General features: G+C 36.3%; 1 protein-coding gene across 3 annotated transcripts in view; it reads left to right on the top strand.

Annotated features, from left to right (window-relative positions):
- Positions 1 to 19,019, top strand: part of LOC149068618 (protocadherin Fat 3-like) — a 181,316-nt gene that overhangs the window by 133,833 nt on the left and 28,464 nt on the right. For all 3 annotated transcript variants that reach the window (XM_089250408.1, XM_089250406.1, XM_089250409.1), the window contains exons 12-26: positions 7,207 to 7,380; positions 8,326 to 8,631; positions 8,728 to 8,939; positions 9,113 to 9,242; positions 11,130 to 11,215; positions 11,329 to 11,413; positions 11,952 to 12,080; positions 12,240 to 12,551; positions 13,006 to 13,245; positions 13,361 to 13,621; positions 14,234 to 14,336; positions 15,382 to 15,509; positions 15,772 to 15,896; positions 16,184 to 16,362; positions 18,436 to 18,674. In XM_089250408.1, the coding sequence (XP_089106534.1) occupies positions 7,207 to 7,380; positions 8,326 to 8,631; positions 8,728 to 8,939; positions 9,113 to 9,242; positions 11,130 to 11,215; positions 11,329 to 11,413; positions 11,952 to 12,080; positions 12,240 to 12,551; positions 13,006 to 13,245; positions 13,361 to 13,621; positions 14,234 to 14,336; positions 15,382 to 15,509; positions 15,772 to 15,896; positions 16,184 to 16,362; positions 18,436 to 18,674 (2,709 nt within the window). The remainder of the gene's footprint in view (positions 1 to 7,206; positions 7,381 to 8,325; positions 8,632 to 8,727; positions 8,940 to 9,112; positions 9,243 to 11,129; positions 11,216 to 11,328; positions 11,414 to 11,951; positions 12,081 to 12,239; positions 12,552 to 13,005; positions 13,246 to 13,360; positions 13,622 to 14,233; positions 14,337 to 15,381; positions 15,510 to 15,771; positions 15,897 to 16,183; positions 16,363 to 18,435; positions 18,675 to 19,019) is intronic.

Here is a 19,019-nt window from a genome sequence, read left to right as displayed (position 1 = left end):
ACCAGGGAAAGTCGGTTGCTAGTTAGATTACGAAAGTTTATTCCCAAAAAGACCATCTTTTTTTTTATATTTGTTTCTCAACCAATCATCAACGGGCAGGAATAAGTATTTACAGAGGTCAAGACATCTTCCCACCATCCAACCCGTTCCACTAAAAACAATTCGCATGTTAGAGGCATGTTTCACTGGAGGGGCAAAAGGATGAAAATGAGTGTGTGGTCGCATCTTCACATAATAACACATACACAGGAAAGGAATAACTGCCTTATTAAGTTTGGATTGGGGTCGTCCAAGGAGAAGTAAAGAAGAACCGTGAATCTCTCTCTCGCTCCATGTCCTGATGAAATATACGCAAGGAAAAAAAATGGGACGGTCACAGAAAAGAGTAAAATATCATATCTCCTCAGCGAAAATTATATTGAAAACGTGCCGCAATCATAAGCATTGGAAAGTTTCCCAAAAGTACCTTAATACCTTGATTAATTCCGCCTTTGCACAGAAAAACTCATCTGTGCGTGTGGATAATCACGTAAAAGATTCCAGAAATATATGGGTGTCACGATGTGCCTATATTTCAGAGGACTGTCCCAAAAGTAATTTCGGAAATTGGAAATTGTTTTCTTAATGAAAGGAATGACACAAATCTGAGTAATGTAGAAAAATTTATTAATTTTTCGTTAATAGCAGTTGACGCACTGGAACTGGAGTTTTTACAAATGGTTGTCAATTATTCGAATCGTACGAGTTATTGCATCAATAAAGCGTACTCCAGGTCAAACTTTTTGCAGTGCAATCAATCATCCCCGAAAGCACTTGCGCACGCCAGGTGCTTGCTTTTCGTAATGGGTCGAAACTATGGGTATGGTTGTCTGAGGCAAAGTCCCTGCATTCTCTAGGGCAGTGTTTTCCAAAGTGTGGGCAAAATCTCCCCCTGGTGGGGTTAGAATTTTACCGGGGGGGGGGGGATGGGGTCGATAGAAGCTATGGGTATGGCACAGGATCCTATGGGCACGTTTGACTTGGGGGACGATGAGGGAAAAAAATTTCTGAAGAAGGGGAGCGATGGAACAAAAATTTTGGAAAACTATGGTCTAGGGCAAGCATCTTCAACCACTTTCAACCTTCGCGAGCACCACGGTGCTCTCTGAAGCACCCAGAGTCCTTGATGCTCGTGTCCGATTTCGGGCTCGCGAGCACTCTCTTGATCAACGTTCCAATTAAACCCCTTGCATAAATTGTATTCAAGGATTGAAATCATCCCGATTTCATGCATTCGCATGTCAAACTTGCCGTAAGGGTGCTGTTCTTTTGATGATGGGTACAGGCAGTGCTCGTGACTAGAAAAAGACCTCTGGTCTAGGGTGACGTTTCCCATGATTCATTCTGAAATTAATACGAATAGGGAAATAAAAAAATAAGGAATTGTGATAATCTGCAGTCATAGTGTGGAATGATTCTACATCATATCCGTTTCATGTTTCTTGGAGAATGTAAGCTGCGGAGGAATCAAAAAGTGCCCTGAACTAAACATACATTTACAGTTTTTAAGTATGGTGACTGGGATGTAATAGATTAGTGGTTTTTAGCCGCTGTGGTGGTCGAGTGGTTATAATGCCGGACTCGTGATGCGAGGATCCGGGTTCGAACCCCACAGTGGTGGTCGGCTGAAGTTGGTTTTCTGTGGTTTCCAACTTCAAGGCGCTAATGCGAGCCGATCTCCCCGTTAAAAAGTCTCGCCACAGAGAGCAACAGTCCTACAACGATAAATCATTCAATCATAACACTTCACTCATAGTTAGTAAAATTGGGGGCAGATGACAGCACTACACATAACAAGCATTACACAGAAACAAAACTTTACGTCAGGTTGCACTACACGTACACGCACATTCCCGCATGCACCGATTCGTTGGGGGGTTCCGGGGGGGTGCATGTGTGGTGTAGCAGTAGTAGGTAGGGGCTCGGGGATCCATGATGTTCTTAAGTCAGCCACCTCGTTGGGCAATTTGCCTGTTGTGGCGTTGTATTTGTATTTGTATTTGTAATCAGGGCTGCATGTCCGAAAATTTTTCATGGTACAAGTGATTGTGTTGATTATAATTAATGATTATTCCAACGTTTGCGAGAATGTAAGCTCATCGGGTGTGCGGCGAGGTAAAAATTTTAAATACCCATAGAGCCATTTTAACATAGTGGAGATACTCATTGAAGAGGGCCTGACAATAGTGTCTAAGTTTTAAATCTATTGTCTGTGGCTAGGGATACAGATCGTGAAAAATCGGGAAAATGCATTGCACAAAGCGCATGCGCGTGTAACGGCTTTGTAACTGGTTGGCCGTAACGTATTTATGTTAGTGTTGTGTTTTTGTTTCGTGTTATACTGGTGCTGCGTAAGCAGGAAGGGAGGCATAAAATGCTAGTGCCCCCCCCCCCCAAAGCCAATTTAAATTAGAAGAAAAAAGTAATATTTCAGTAAAAAAAAATTAAAATATCGAAAGAGTATACCTGTTATATGCTACTCGTTCAATCAATTTCTGTTAATTTAAATCTTTTTTAAAGGTTGGTAACTCAAAATTCTCGGGAAGAAAATTTTTCTACCCCCCACCTCCCAAGACTTTTGAGCCCCATTCAATGGTCGATCCTGGCTACACCCCTGGTACTGCCATCTGTCTTTCATATTTTGAGAACCGCTGCTTTCAAGCATTAGAGATAGTTTTTTACATGCTTTTGTATGCTCCTCTCATCGTTTCAAGTCCATGTGCTGCAATATTCAGGGGCATCGGAAGTGACTGGAACCTGCGGGAGCTCGTCTTGAGTTTCATGAAGAAAATTATGATTTCTGAATCAATTCTAGAGGTTGCTCGGTCCCGTTCTACCAATTTCCGTGGATGCACCCACAGCTCCTCCGGCTCCGGCGCCACTGACGATATTATAACCAGGAAACTGCACATCTTTTACTGACACGGTCCCGCTCCTTAACTGGAGCAATGGTTTAAACTGAAAATCGTCGATAGATCATGAATCGCGTACGGTTAAAAAAGTAGAAGATTATCCGTACAGATTGTTGCAGGTTTAATTTGTAAACCCGCAAATAACAAAAAACTCAATTTGGTATTCAGTTACCATTGTCGAGACATACATAGATTGTATAACGATTGATTGATGAACATGTTTGGTTGGACGAAACCCTTGCCAGTGCCGTCTTAAAGCATGGGCCCGGGTCTTAACGCATGGGCTCACCCGGGCATGACCCGGGGGCGTCAAGAGAAGTGGGGTCTCACAAAAATGAGATCCGGTCGAAATTTTCTCTGATTTGCCAGGTTGGGCCTGCGAAAAACCACTTAGCTCGGGGGCCCCATGATACTCTTAAGACCCTATGATACGACTCAAGCCCGTATATACGGCATGAATGGCGATTTGCAGTCTTCCTCAATGTTTTTTCTATGTCGGCACTTCTGATTCCAAAAACTGTTCTGGACAACTTCGTGAGTTTTGTTTTAGTAACCCCCTGTCGGAGCAGTAACTCACATCTCACAATACACTAAATAAGTACATAGTTTCCGAGTGGCTAACAAAATTTGCTCTCAAGTAATTTTCCCTAATATCATAACAGCTGGTTACTTTTTGGCATCACTTATTTCGCGGTAAGAGAGAAAACGGTTTCGAAATGCAGCATAAATATTCAGGAATGCATTTCCATATGCACAAAACAAAATGATAGCGTAAGATGGATTCTTTAATGCCGTTAAGGAATCGTAAAATGGCAAGGACGTATTCGGAGGGAAAAAAATCTAAAAACAAAAATCAAAAGTAAGGAGTGTATCACTCTTTTTTTATTCTTCTTTTTATAATGTAGTATATTTTTCTTTTGTATTACTTCTCTCTCGCTCTCTCTTCTTCACCGAGACCTGACCTCTTAAAAAGAAGTTGATGCTTCAAACAGCTTGTTGTTTGTTCCAATGGCTACAACATCGAAAGTGAACGCCTAACTTACCTTGGGCTGGCATCCTTCTCTCTCACTCATTCCACTCACTATCTACTGACACACTTCTCAGTGAACTCTTTCATTGTCTGATGTTGACCTCAGTAGAAATCGGTAGAAAGAACTGAGAGGGAAAATTAAAATATATTTTTGTGTTATTATTTTGTATCCTTAGGGATGATTTCACTGACTCATTTTATTTTGTTAATAAGAAAATTAAGGGGAAAAAAAAACGTTTCATATTCTCACTCGATTAGTTAAATAATCACAACTTCATTCATTTTCTTAAAGTAAAAGAAAATTTTTTTCAAGGACTCTTGAGAATGTAACTATAAAACACTCCATTAAATATTTTGAATCTGATTATACCCACAATGGATTACTGAAAACTTTCTGTTACGTGACATTGATTAACACGTTTTCTTAGGCGTAAAATATGTTATTTAACGGGTGACATAAAAAAATAGATAATCTTGAACCTCATTGATCATGATGGATTCGCTTCACAGTAACAAACAGCCCTGTCAGAGTTGAGAAAGTTCGGGTCTTTATCTTTGAAGATATCCAAAGAAAATCGTGAATTAGCGCCTTTGAGCTGTCAAGAAACGCTAATTAAGTAATTAGACCTTTTGTGACTGTCGGTGGCACGTCAAGGTTTTTTTTAAGGTTTTCCTTATGGGTTTAGCGTTCTCTTCGGAAAGAAAATTTTCGATGAATTTTTTTTTACATGTACTTCCACGAGGTGATTAGGACGTCACAAGGAATTGTAGTGTTGTATACCTAAAATGAATACAATAAAAGTCTCGAGGGTTATGAGTGACCATAGCGATTGTTTTATCGGTAACCGAATTCTTGCAGTATGAAACCCTCGACCAAAAAATTTTGATATTGAAAAAGCTGTTAGGAATTTTTTCATCATAAATCTACAATAAGAGAGAGATATCTCTTTGAACGCATCTTAAAATTTCAAATTTTTTTGAAATTTTTTTTTTTTTTTGGAAGTGCAAAGTTTCCGAGTGTGAAATAATTCATTCGCACAAGACAAATGACAAATTATAATACTCCACAACAGTGTCCTTCAAACGTTTAGCTACTTGAGAACTGGTATAAACCAAGTAAACAATTCGCAGGCCAGCATAATAAGTTGGAGAAAGGAAATATTTCAAAATCTATTATATTATCATACATGCGAGAAACATCATTGAGCTGGAATTGCTGCTGCCATCTATCGAATAAAAACAGAACTATCTGTTATAATTCGTCGAATGAAATTGGCCATTGGTTTTAAATCTGTTTGCAGCATAAAAAAATGAAGAAAATAGGGTATAATACAAAGCAATATTCGTTTTTATCCTGCACACTAGTGTAAATTTAATGTACCAAAATGTCGGCTACTATGTTTTTATGTTTGCTGCAAAATCACTTTTTGCAATCACACTGTTGCGAAAAACATAAATACAAATTAACCGGTATTTTGACGCACAAGATCTATGTCACAATGCAGCACGAAAATAAATGATAATATGTGATTTCCTACCGCATATTATTCATTTTTGTGCTTCATACAGGTTCAAAACAACAGTCAATTTCAGTTGGAAAATTTATAAGATAGTTTTGTTTCCATTCATCCGGTGGCAGCAGGCATCCCAGCGTTCAAACAATATTTATGTGAATTTCTAATACAAAAATATCGGTACAGGAAATCGAATAGAATTCGAAGTCATTAATCAATATTCAAACATAGCCGTCTTAAGATGAGCTTCATGCGCTCCCGGGCAAAGTGGTTTTTCTGTGGCCTTACCTTGTAAATTCTAGAAAATTTCAACCGGATCTCATTTTTGTGAGGCCCCTCTTCTCCTGAAGCCCCCGAGCCGTGCCCGGGTGGGCCCATGCGTTAACACGACACTGTATTCAAGACCAGGCGTGTGTCTAGGCTGGTGCAACCGAGGCGCTGCTCCGTGCCCGGAGCCGAATAGGTCCCCACAAATTTTTGTTCCTTTCAAGTCTGCCCTGAGAAGGCACGCTGCGGCCCTGTTAACTTTAAGACTGCCACGGGGTTGTTAACGCATGAGCCCATCCGGGCACATGGGGGGACTCCATGATAATGAGATTTGATGTCATGGTATTTCATGTCATATTTGATGTCATGTTGGTATTTCTACCCTCGTAGCAAGTCCCACCCCCCCTGAATTTGACTTTGCCCGGGGCCGTATAGGTTAAAAAAAAAAGTAGCAGCATATACGTCCATCTTTGATTACGTCCACCATTGCAGGTTTGTCACTCCTAGCAATGTGTCGGAAATCGTTTAAAAAAAATACTGACGTCACACTCTTGCTCAACTATGTCAGCCAAAAATGGGTGATAACATGCTTAAATCTATTGTTCTATATCGTGAAGGAATACTACATTGTAGTAGTTCCATCGTTTTTTGAAGCGCTGCCCCCTTTTGACCAAAACTTTTTGAATCTCTATACATAGACAGACTGACCATATGTCATTGTTTTCCGGGATATTCTGATTTTTCGTCAGTAAATGTGCTGTCCCATAAGCACTTTTCGGAACGCTTATTTCGGTTTTAATTAGGCGATAATGGCTTCTAACCGATTATTAATTTTTTTTTAATATTATATAAATACTTACTTTGTTTTTTGATGTATTTAGTGTTCCTTATGCAAGATGTAGCGAGGTGTATATTCTCCTTGATTTTCGTATACAGGGTGATTTAGAAAGAATCATCCGATTTCAAAATAATTCTGCACTTGAAAATCAACCATTAAAAATTGTTCATAAAACGTAGACATTTTCTCCCTTATATTCACATATATTATTTTATCACATATTCTGTGATTTCAATTTTTGAGAAATATGCAATATTGAAATAGCCATGGTTCTCTCTGGGTCACCCTGTAATATGTGCTAACTTGATATATTGATTATTGTGCAAATACAGCTCAACTGATTAAAGTCATTATTTAGTTTTGACATTTTTTTAAAAAATAAAAATGAATTTCTTATTTGGACGTTTTTATTTTGGAGAACCTCGCGATATACCCCTATTGTCGTATCAATGAACTAGGGTCTGAGAACCCTGTATAATTGGAACTAGGGGGATCACCCACACTTTGGAAACCACTGATCTGTTGGGAAGACAACATTCATCATCACTCTCAAATGTAAATTAGTGTAAAATGATTTTGAATATTCTGTTATCTTCATTTTTATAGGCCACCCAGACTGATAACAGCTTGAGAACTGCCTTAGCCAAAGTTGATGTACAAGTACTTGATGTCAATGATAATGTGCCAGAATTTGAATATGAAATATACAACATCACTGTTATGGAAAACCTACCTCCTGGATTTACTGTTGTCCAAGTGTCTGCTTTCGATGAAGATTCGGTAATTTATTACTGTATATAAAAATATATATATATTTTATAGTTGTGAAGTTCTTTTTCCCTAATAAGTTTTTAATATTATTGTCTGTAACATTTAGAAGTTTCAAAAAACTATTGTTAATCGTAAAAACCCAAATTATTGTTATTATTTATTTACTTATTTATTATTATTTTCTTTTTTTGATTAAGTTTGAATATAATGATGACATTCAGACATTCAATTTGAAAGTTGTATATACATATCTTTTCCTTCAATATATAAAAAAATTGTCAGTAAAAGAAAGTGTCGATAATAAAGTCATCATTTAAAAAATCTCAATATAGGATGTTGCAAACAGATGCAATCCAGGACAATGTGTCAGGAGGGACGAATCCAGGGTGATGTGTCGGAGAAGCAACTTTCATTGTGTAGGTGCGTTCTGGGGCAGACTTAGGTATTTTACGGCCCTCTAAAACGGGATTTCCCAATCCCCCAGTGCATACGCAAACGGGGAATTTTGGTGATTAACCTTCCTCCCCCCACGCCGAGATAATCACCTATTTTTGAAAAGTCCTTGTTACGCTACTGTACCAGTGTCCATGAACATTCTGATGTACTTCAGGGACCCGAGAATAGCTATCCAACGACTATATCATGGTCACAAAAAAAAGCATTCGAAAATAAATTTGGAAGATAATGCCCACCGGAAAATATCACATCTGTGCCTTCAGGCACTTAAATGTTGGGGCCTTATACCCAGGCCAGGCCCTCCATTGACAAAAATTTGACTAAATTTTTTTTAGGTGCCAAAAAAAAAAATACCCCTCCGTTAGAATAATTTTCTTGTGAAATGCATTCAAATATATCAGTTTCCTCAATTTTTATAAATTTCTGAACTATGTACGAATTTATGAGACACCCTGTGTTTCCTTCTCTAATGTGTTCTAATTTAATTATACTTTCCAGGGAGATAATGCAGAATTCAGATACGAGCTGGAAGATGAATCTGGAGCTTTCTCGATCGATCCTCAAGGTGGTTCGGTGAGCGTAAAAGATCCAAGCAAACTCGATCGAGAAACTAAAGATGTCATTAGAATGAAGGTGTATGCCAAAGAAAAGAAGCCAAATGTCAACTCAAATGCTAAAGCTATGCCTGCCACTGTTGAAGTCCATTTGCTTGACGCCAATGACAACAATCCTCAATTTTTCCCCAGCAGCGTTTATTCGTTCAGTGCCACTGAAGTTGATCCACCACATTCAGTCGTTGGTCAGGTGAGCAATTTTGTATCAGTGTGATAAAAGAATTAAAACATTTGTTTGTGAATGGGTTTTCCAAAATACATTTTGTGCCTGCTTTTTATTACACAGGTTATAGCTCTTGATCCTGATCTGAATCTCAATGGTATTGTGAGGTACACTCGCCAGAATGACAGCCTTAGCCAGACTGTGCCTTTCGACGTTCATCCAGAGAATGGTTCTGTGTATATACTGGAGTCCTTTAAAGATATCAGGGAAAAACCAGCTAGATATACTTTCTTTGTGCAAGCTTCTGATCTAGCCCTCATCGAATCTGAAAGAAGGTATTTGAATAATGAACCGCAAATTTTAGAGAAATAACTTGTATGTAAATTTTAATTATTTCCTGCATGTTTTCTTTGTCAATTTCCTGAATTAATAAATTATCAATTAACCAAAATACTAATAAAAATACTGTTTAATATAAATATATTTAATCGAAATATTTCATTTTTAGGTCATCTGTTGCAGTTGTAAATGTAAACATCAAAGATATAAACAATAATGCACCAGAGTTCATTGGCGCACCATATGAAGCTTCGATTGGAGAATCCTTACCCCCTGGTGCTCTAGTCTATCAGCTGCAGGTTAGTGTATGATTTATTCTCACATTTGATATGACAATTCATTATCAATAATGTTCATTATTATTCTATCTTAGTTTTTGTCTTTAATTCTTTACCTTCAAAGTATTGTAGTTTTGAACACTCTTTTCTACTCTTCTGAAGACATAGAAACATATTTAGTAGATTGCCACGTCTGCATATATATTATAATTACTGTATACAAATATAAGGTACAATTAGTTTTACTTTAGACATTTAGTTTCTTTACAGATAGGGTTACCAGGTTCAAAATCCGAGAAAAGATTAAGCTTACGCATGCCTTGGTTACGTCAATTTTCCTAATTTTCACAACAGATGTGTGTCCCACTATACTTACAAAAACTGCACCACAATAATTTTACCCCAACTAAAACAGAACAATTACAAAAGCGAAAAAAAGAAAATAATTATCAGTTCCCCTTCCCTTATAATGAATTGTTCCCACCCTCTGGTCAGTTTTATTGCTTTGACTGAAGCATGATGAGAGGGTTTCTTTGGCCAACAACCTTGTCTTTTGTTACATTTATTGGCATTTTGGAAAGTTTTCATAGCCTTGTTAAGCTCTACCCTCAGAAGGACTTTTTTTGGGGAGGGTTGATATTTTGCCAAAGAATCAGCATTGATTGTTGTTTGCATCCTATATTTCTGAATAGAAAAGATAGCCCCTCCTCCTTAAGTACCTGACATTAACTGTTGGTGAGCAAGCAATGGTATTCTCTCAAGATGAATGTTGCAGTTTCCTTCTTCTTTCGGAGCTGTTTTTTTTTTCTGACAGTCTTTTTGGTGGACCATAGTTGGAATAGCATCTGCACTGCTTGGAGACAACTTGGGCTCTTATATTCTGGGAATTACGAGCTCGATTGGCCAAAGCATGTAAACATGTGTCTGAAAAAAAAACTACTCATATAAAACACACTCATATCAGTTAAGAGATATATGTTTCAGAGTGAAAAAAAATTTCCAGATAAAAAGAAAACTAATTCTGTAAACCTGAAAAGGAAGACAAAGGGGCGAATTTTTTTTTAACGTAGAAGGGGGGATGCTTGAAATGACAAAGGATGACACATGGATCAGAAAAGAGGACATGCCCCCCAAAAGGAATATGTCTGGTAACCCTATTTGCAAATGCAGTGGAAGTGTATTGATACAAATGCAAAGACAAACACAAAAGCCACAGCAGGTAAAATGCCCAATGAGGTGGCTGAGAAAACACTCTGCAAACCAAGAAAAAATATCATTGTAGAGGGATGATCATTATATCGAGAGGCAGCAGTTTAACATTTTAGTATAGACATTCCCAAAATGACCATTACAAAATTACCTCCTGCATATCTAGAACATCTAAGATATTTTTTTTTACATGGGCATATTCAAAAAAACATGTGAAATGGAAAAATGCATGAGAAAAGTGAAAGTTAATTAAAGAAATAGTAAAAATTAATTTTCTGCAATTTTTGAATTTTGTTTGATTTCATGTGATATTATGCAAATGAAACTATTTTATACTTTATGCAAATTAAACTCAATTTCCACAATATTTATCCTTTTATTACTTTCAAAGTATCCTATTTTAGCCCTTTCACAGCTATATAAAAAAAGACATTTAATCACATTCACACATTTTTCTTGTTCAGAAGGTGACCCCCCCCCCCATAATGTTTTGTATAATAGCACTTCCATGCAATTATATTTAGCATACTTTTCTTAATTTGGAATACTTTTTGGACACAGCATTTCGTAATATCCAAACCCAAATTATATGTTATATAAATTTACAGATCAAATTGTATTTCCAAAATGAATATTATCAAAAATCATTATTATTTCTTTTCACCTGTATTCAATTCAATATCCTTTTATTTTTTTCAGGCCAAAGATCCAGATGCAGACACAAATCTAAGATATTCCATTGTTGCTGGCAACGATGAGGGAAATTTTATTGTAAACGAAATAAGGTACGATTCATTTTCTCTGATAAATATCGAGTAACTTTATTAGGCTTTTAAAATTTATAGTGCACATTAGGGAAAAATGTATTCATCTACGATCTTTGCCATTATTATTATAGTGGACAGGTGTACACTGCAGCTGTGTTGGATTATGAAAAGAAGCAAAGCTTTGATCTTCTTGTACAGGTTTCCGATGGAGTTAATGTAAGTTTACTTTTGGAATATAGAATAAAGTTCTCTAGAATCATAATTTCTTCCATAGAAAAGCCATGGCTTCATGCAATGTCTTGAAATTAGAAAAAAAAACCTATTTGAGTTTGTGCGACAATTTAAAAGTTTTGGAAGCAATAATAATAATAATAAAACTAAAACTGGAATTGCCAAAGATTATGCAATTTCTCAACCTCTGGTGTCAAGCATGAGGGAAAATTCTGATGAAGTTAATGATGGTGTAAGAATGGAAGCGTGGTCATAAAACTTGAAGCTTGATCAAGGGATCTTCGATATCCGTTTAAGCTGGTTATTCTGTCATGTATAAATTAGAATATTCCAAATTGCTGATTGTTATTTAAACTGAAATATTTTCAAAATGAATTCATTCCAAACACTTTTTTTAGGGTAACTAGTAGTTATGTTTGACTTCATTTTGCTTTGCGTACATGATCCACTTATTGTCTGAAAACTGTATCATTTTACTTTATTGTATTTTTTATTTTATCATTTCATTTTGTTCTGTTTACAGACTGCTGTTTCTCCTATGACAGTGAAAGTTGTGGATATAAATGACCAACAGCCCGTCTTTACTCACAGTTATTACAATTTCTCTACAGTTGAAGAGATGCATGCTAATGTAACAGTTGGAACCATAATGGTATGTATTATCACAATTTTTAAAAGTATATCTGATTTATTCTATCATGTTTGGAGTGTCTTTCACAGCTCTAGTAATCAGAAATTTTATTCTAAGTTCAAGCTAATAACATAAGAAATATTCAAAAATTTGTATTAATTTATTTTGTTATTTTTATAGGCTATTGATGGTGATTCCGGTCGCAATTCAATAGTCCGTTATAAACTTCTGGGTGATCAGGCCCAAGAAGCGTTCGTTATTGATGAAGCAGGAAATATCATCAGCCAAAGACGACTGGACAGAGAAAGGGAGGCTATGTTAGAGTTTCTTGTTGTTGCTTTCGATGCTGGAACTCCTCAACTCAGTGGTACTGCAACAGTTGGTATTCATGTGGAAGATATCAATGACAATCCACCTTATTTTGATTCAGATACGTATGTTGTCAATGTGCCAGAGGAAGAGAGTCCACCATACCTCGTCCATAATATGCATGTGAGTAACACAAACCATGGGCATTGAAAATTTATATTTTTTTTGTCTTCCTTTATCAGCCTTAAATTTTAATATTTCTGAAATGAGTGGTTATCTCTGTGGCTTATCGCCTGCTAAAAATAAAATGAGCACTTGATCTCTGTAGCTTATCTTCTGCTAAACATAAAATGGTTAATTGATTTCTTCAGCTTATCTTTTGCTAAAACTAAAATGAGTAATTGATCTTTACCGCTTAGTCCCTGCTCGATCCTACTAAATAATGATTGAATTTTTTGAATTTATTTTCAAATTTGTTATTTCTTAGTGTAAATTTACACTCATTCACACGATCCTATCAGAATCTCTATGCTAGATTTTGCACTTTAAATCTCATCATTCATATCCATTGTATTATTTCATGTTTTAGTTTAGTATGACACAGTATTGAAACAATTCATAAAATTTCTTCAAATAGGCCAAAGATGACGACACTGGAGAAAATTCAGTCGTGAAATATCTTATTGTTGGAGGCAACGAGGAAAAAATGTTCACCATTGATGAAGATAAAGGTATTGTCAGAACAGCGGACAAATTGAACTTTGAGAGACAGTCTGAATATGTACTTCATGTTGCTGCTAGGAACGTAAAACCTTTCCAGGGTCCACAAGCCGCTGCCCTTGCTAACCCATTTGTGAAACTAGTTGTGAGAGTGATGGTGAGAAACAATTTTAATCTACTCCTATTGTTCAATAGTACCCTAAACTTCAATAATATTACACACATATGTTACCAATTTACTAAAGTTTGTTTTGATATCTTTTAAATTTTAGGATGTAAATGATGAGCTGGTGGTTTTCAGCAGACAATCTTATCAATTCAAAATCCCAGAAAATTTACCAAGGAGTTCGACCGTTGGTTTCTTGAATGCGACAAACCCACACCGACCACTAAGTGACCAATCGATTGCGTTCTGGATTGTTGAAGGAAATGATCAAGAAAGATTCTGGATTAATCCATCTACTGGAGAACTCGTTCTTATGGACACTGTGGATCGAGATCCGCCAAATAATCAACAAGCTTTTCAATTGAAGGTAAAATCTCATTTTCTTTTTCATTTTCCTTCGATATCATCTTCTTAAAATAACGCCTTGAGTACTGTTGATGTAGTTTTTTTTTACATTTTATACATTAACTAATACAGGCCAGTTGCCAGAAATTTCGTTTGGAAGGGAACCACTTTCATTTTGGGGGACCAAAGAGATAGAACAACAGATTTGGCCATCTTTTTCCCTTTTTTCAGTCATTTTCTTACATTTTCTGGGGAACCAGACCCCTCCAAGTCCCCCCCCCCCACTGCAGCCTTGAGCTAACATCATATTTTCTTTGGTCCAGGGCAGTCTTAAGAGCACCATGGGCCCCCGGGCCAAATGATTTTTCTGAGGCCGTACATGGCGAATTCTCAGAAATTGAAACCACATTTCATTTTTGTGAGGCCCCTTTTCTCTTGAGGCCCTCAGGCCATGCCTGGGTGGGTTCATGCATTAAGACCACACTGCTTTGTTCTCTCATTATTGAATATGAAAAAAAAATTGATCTCTCCAATATTCCATGTGTTTTGCATTACATTAGATTATACATCCAACAATTTACATTACCATTCATTAAAATTTATATTTTCATTCTTCGTTTTTTTCTCATCGCAGGTTTATGCCAGGGATCAGCAATCCAGCAATATGCTCAATACAACAGTAACAGTTATCATTGTTATTGAAGATGTAAATGACAATACTCCAAAGTTTGATGAAGGTAATAACTTTTGAAATAATTTTTCTCATTCCAAGGTCATTATTAGGGGAGGGCAGGCAGTTCTGATGTCCTGGGTGCTAGATCAGGGGTGGTACTTCCAATGTGGAAGACAGATGCCAGCGATGTATAACTATACATTATAAATGTGTTAGGACCATGCATATACACACAATACATGTCAGCATATACTGATTCATTAGAAATTCTTCAGAGGAATTTTTACGAGTTGCATGTACAGTGTAGCAATAGCAGTGGCACCTAATTAGCCAGTGATTTATAGTACCATCAATTCAAAATTACTTTGAGATTTTGCCAAAATACAATGAAATCTCTCAGGCACCAGCAAGACAAAAAAAAATTTTGTCCATAAAAGAGGGGGGTGATCGTTAATCAGGGATTTGAAATGCATACTTTTATTATACAAAGGGAAATTATTATTTGGCAGTAAAAAAGAGGTGACTGTATCCTGAGCCGGAACTGGAAGGAGGCAGCAGTCTTAGGTGGGAACAAAGAACCCCACTATAAAATTATCAAATTGCAAAGTTGGGGTGAGGGTGGATGAAAAATGTTTGCTGGGGTGGCAAAAACTTTTACTGAAGGAAGTTTTTGTGGAGAGGGGTTATACTGTAAATGCTTATTCTAGATGACTGAGTACATTTTTTGTTTCATTTCCTACCTTCAATCTTTATATTTCTTCAATATATAATATTTATCCACATGAGATTCATAATAAAGGAGAGTGAATTTTGGTAATAGTTAGACATAAAACAAATCATGTGTTTTGATGATTCAGATTATCCAAATAGTAAGTTAACATTCCTGCCAATAGATGGTGCTTGCATTAACTACAGTTGCTTTCCCCTTTCAAAAAATGCTTCTTGATTTTACAAGTCTTTTATTTGGACCAAAAATATACAGAAGTTTGACTGAGTAGAAAAACAAATAAAAAAAAGGGTACCCTGATTTTTGTACTTTGCACACTTCAAAGTGATTATTTGAACACAAGATATACCTACAAAATAAAATTGAATAATTTTTTTTACAGAAAAATATGCTCTGGAGTTACCAGAAAACCTTCCTCTTGGAACAACGCTGCCACCCTTCTTCCGTGCCAAAGATATGGACGCAGGTGCAAATGGAAAAATTTCTCGTTATTACACTAATGGATCGGAAGTAAGTACACCAAAAAATTTTTTTTCATCATTATAAAGTATAACATAGAATGAATGTTTCTTGCATAATCAAGAATTTCGTGATACATTTTCTCAGAATTGAGTATGATTCAAATTTTAGTTTTCAACAAGGTTCTGACTTGTCTACAAGGAGAGCAACTAAAACTAAATTTTTTCAAACTTATATTTCTAAAAGACCGTCTTGTTAATGATCATAAGTTTATTTTAATATTTTCTATCTGAATGATTTATTTATTTTACAGGACGTTTTCATGGTTAACAATGTGACCGGAACAATAACTCTCATTTCTAACCTTGATTATGAAACGAAAGATCAACATGAGTTCACAGTGTTTGCCGTTGATGGTGGTAGACCTGCAAGAGTTGGGTATGTGTCAATTGATTTTATACATCTTTCTACTCTTTTATTCCGAAGTGAGCTTTGTTATTCATGAAAAGTAAAGGTTAATTAATTCTATTGTTATTTATTTGAAATATATCCATAAACTTATTTTTATCCGACGTTATTTTGTAGTTCTATTTATCTTATGCAAAAACTTATTTCCCTCAAATACCATTTTATTTTCTTTTGAGCTGTTCTGTCTCCCCAAATAACAGCTTTGTTATTTGCATTGTTTTCATGAATAATTAATTATATATGTTTCAATGTTTCAGCTCTGCCTCAGTCGTTATCAAAGTGCAAAATATAAATGAATTCGCTCCAGATTTTGTGGGTCTGCCGTATGATTTCCGAGCAGAAGAAAATGCACCAAAGGGTACTAAGATTGGTCATGTCAAGGCTTTTGATGGAGATGGTGATAAAATAAAGTATACATTATCTGCTGGGGATACAGGTAAACTTTCACTACAAATTGTTTGAATATTAATTTTGTATCAGAAATAATGATTAAATCATGAATTTCTCAGAGATTGAAGGGCCATATTTATATTTATACTCGAATACAGTGAAAATCACACAACACGATACCCTCAATAACAACAATTGTCTATATCAGTGGTTCTCAACCGGGGGCCATATGCCCCCCCCCCCTCGTGGTACTGGTATACTTCAAGGGGGCCAAGGAAGAAAATGGAGAAAGGGGCTATGACAGGTGGTTTGGAGAGCTGAGAAGAAAAATTAAGGTGTGAAGAAACAAAGATTTTATATTAGTGACTAACACTCACAGTGAGAGAGAGAATCCAACAAAACCAGCCATAAAACCAGAGCCTTCTTTAGGGCATGGACCCACCCAGGCCTCACTGCCTACATTTTGCAACAAGTTCCCTAAGATGGGATTTTTCTCAAGTCTCCGGCTAAATTTTTCAGACCCCCTTCCCTATACGAAATTTATTGTATGAAAAAAAAAAAGATGAAAACCATATTAGGCTCCGGGCTGTAGCTCTGTCAGTCCCACTCTTGTGAGGGGCCTCATGCCCATAAGTGACCCCACCTTATGATATTTTGTATAGTACAATTAATTTTGAAAATGAGTAGGAAATATGCAGGCTATTTATTTCCAGCTAAATTAGGGGACTACATCACTTTGTCTAAGGAGGTGGGGGCCTCATGATATTGAGACGGTCCTGATAGAACTCGGACTAGCGGGGAGATCAATAAATTCTAGGCTTGTGGTCTGGAGGCCAATTTTCTTTGCAAAATTTTCGTTCAGTATAAATTCACTGAAAAAAATCATTTCAATACGTATAAAAAGTCTTCTAGATGAGATTTGAAAATTCTGGGGGTAAGACAGGGAGCCACGAGAAAAAAATATGGTTCAAAGGGGGCCATGGGCAAAAAAAGGTTAAGAAACACTGGTCTATATAACAATATTATTCTCTGATCCGATGTATTTTTCATAGTATTAATATATTCCATCTATAATGAGAGAACTTCATTTTAACAATATCTTTTTTTTTGTCCCTTGAGTATCATTATATAGGTCTTTTTATTGTACTTGATCAGATTGTATTTATGTAACTCAATATTTTACTTGTATTGACAGTTAAGCGCCATCAACAAACTTTAGCCCTTTAAGCGGCATTGACAAAATACCTCATCCAATTGAGCACTTTTCCCCCATACCCCCTTACTTTGCACCCACTTGAATTTGAACTACCAGACAGATACGTTAATATTTCTTATGGAACCTCTAACATAAAGGGTATCTGTTGGAAAAGTAGCAACACCCTCCCCAGCCCATCAAATCTATCCACCCACCTGAGCAAACATGAGAACACTTTTTCAAAGTATATGGGGGTAAAAAAAATGAAAATATATAGTAAACACAAAATAATGTAAAAATTTAACATTTGTGGAAGCATAATGCACGTCAGAGTCCAAGGGAAAAAAAAGAGGGGGGAAACAACAGAAATGCAAATATGGTAAACACAAGAAATGCAAATATGGTAAACACAAGAAATGCAAATATGGTAAACACAAGAAATGCAAATATGGTAAACACAAGAAATGCAAATATGGTAAACACAAGAAATGCAAAGCATTTATGCAAGCATTTATGGTAAGTACAATGCAGTCGCAGTCCAAGTACATATGTATGAAAAAGGGTGGGGGGAAACATTAGTTACATATAATATATCAGTTATATAACACTATAGAAAACACAGAACAATGCATAAACATCTGTGACAACTTTGCACCCCCTGGAAACTGGAAGAAACCATTCTTGATTAAAAAATACATAGCATTTCAAAGGGGATTTAGTGATTTCTGCTGTGCTGCTTAAAGGGTTAAGACCAAATATTTGACATACAGTATATGATCTAATGAGAGAATACAACATAAGACCAGACCAAAAATTTCATCTATTAATAAGTGGGTGGTTTGGTAACCATACATCAATTAAAAACAATTTCAAGAAAGTAATGTAATTAAATGTTATTACATCTTTCATGTGTTTCTTCAACAGAATTCTTTATGATCGACGAAGACAGTGGCATAGTTTACGTCAAAAAAGATCTAGATGCCAGAACCAGGTTCTCATTTATAGCAAGAGCAACAGATGATGGTGTACCCCAGAATAATAGTATTGGTGTTCAAGTTAATGTTTGGGTGAAAGAGAGAAATGACCATCCTCCCGTTTTCACAAGATTGTCTTATCATGGTGTAGTCACTGAAAAACAAACCAGTGATAAACCTGTAGTCAAGGTAAGTAGAGGGAGAACAATTACTTAAAATACATCTGCACTAGCAGCATTAGATAAAATACTGTAAAAATCTTATAACAAGAGCTCACAATCGTGAGAAAAATTGTTGTCATGATGGGGGGACTTCTTGTTATATAATTTTATTGAATTCTGAACATCCAGTTTCTCTTCCTTAAATCGTCTGAATTGTGTCCCACATATTAGATCCGGGACCCTAGTATTATATCTTTGATGGGACCTTTGTTGTGAATTTATAGTTTAAAAATAACAAAAATAATGAGATTTGTGCCAGAGCATCGGACTGGAACCCTGTTAGCCCTACCTGTGCATGTGTGTAAGTGTGTGT

This window comes from Pholcus phalangioides, unplaced genomic scaffold (assembly GCF_987345545.1).
Source record: "Pholcus phalangioides strain wild (caught in Gottingen) unplaced genomic scaffold, Ppha-v1.0 ptg000024l_1, whole genome shotgun sequence".
NCBI classification, from domain to species: Eukaryota; Metazoa; Arthropoda; class Arachnida; order Araneae; family Pholcidae; genus Pholcus; species Pholcus phalangioides.
Note: the sequence above shows the minus strand (reverse complement) of the source record. Positions and strands in the feature narration are given on the sequence as shown.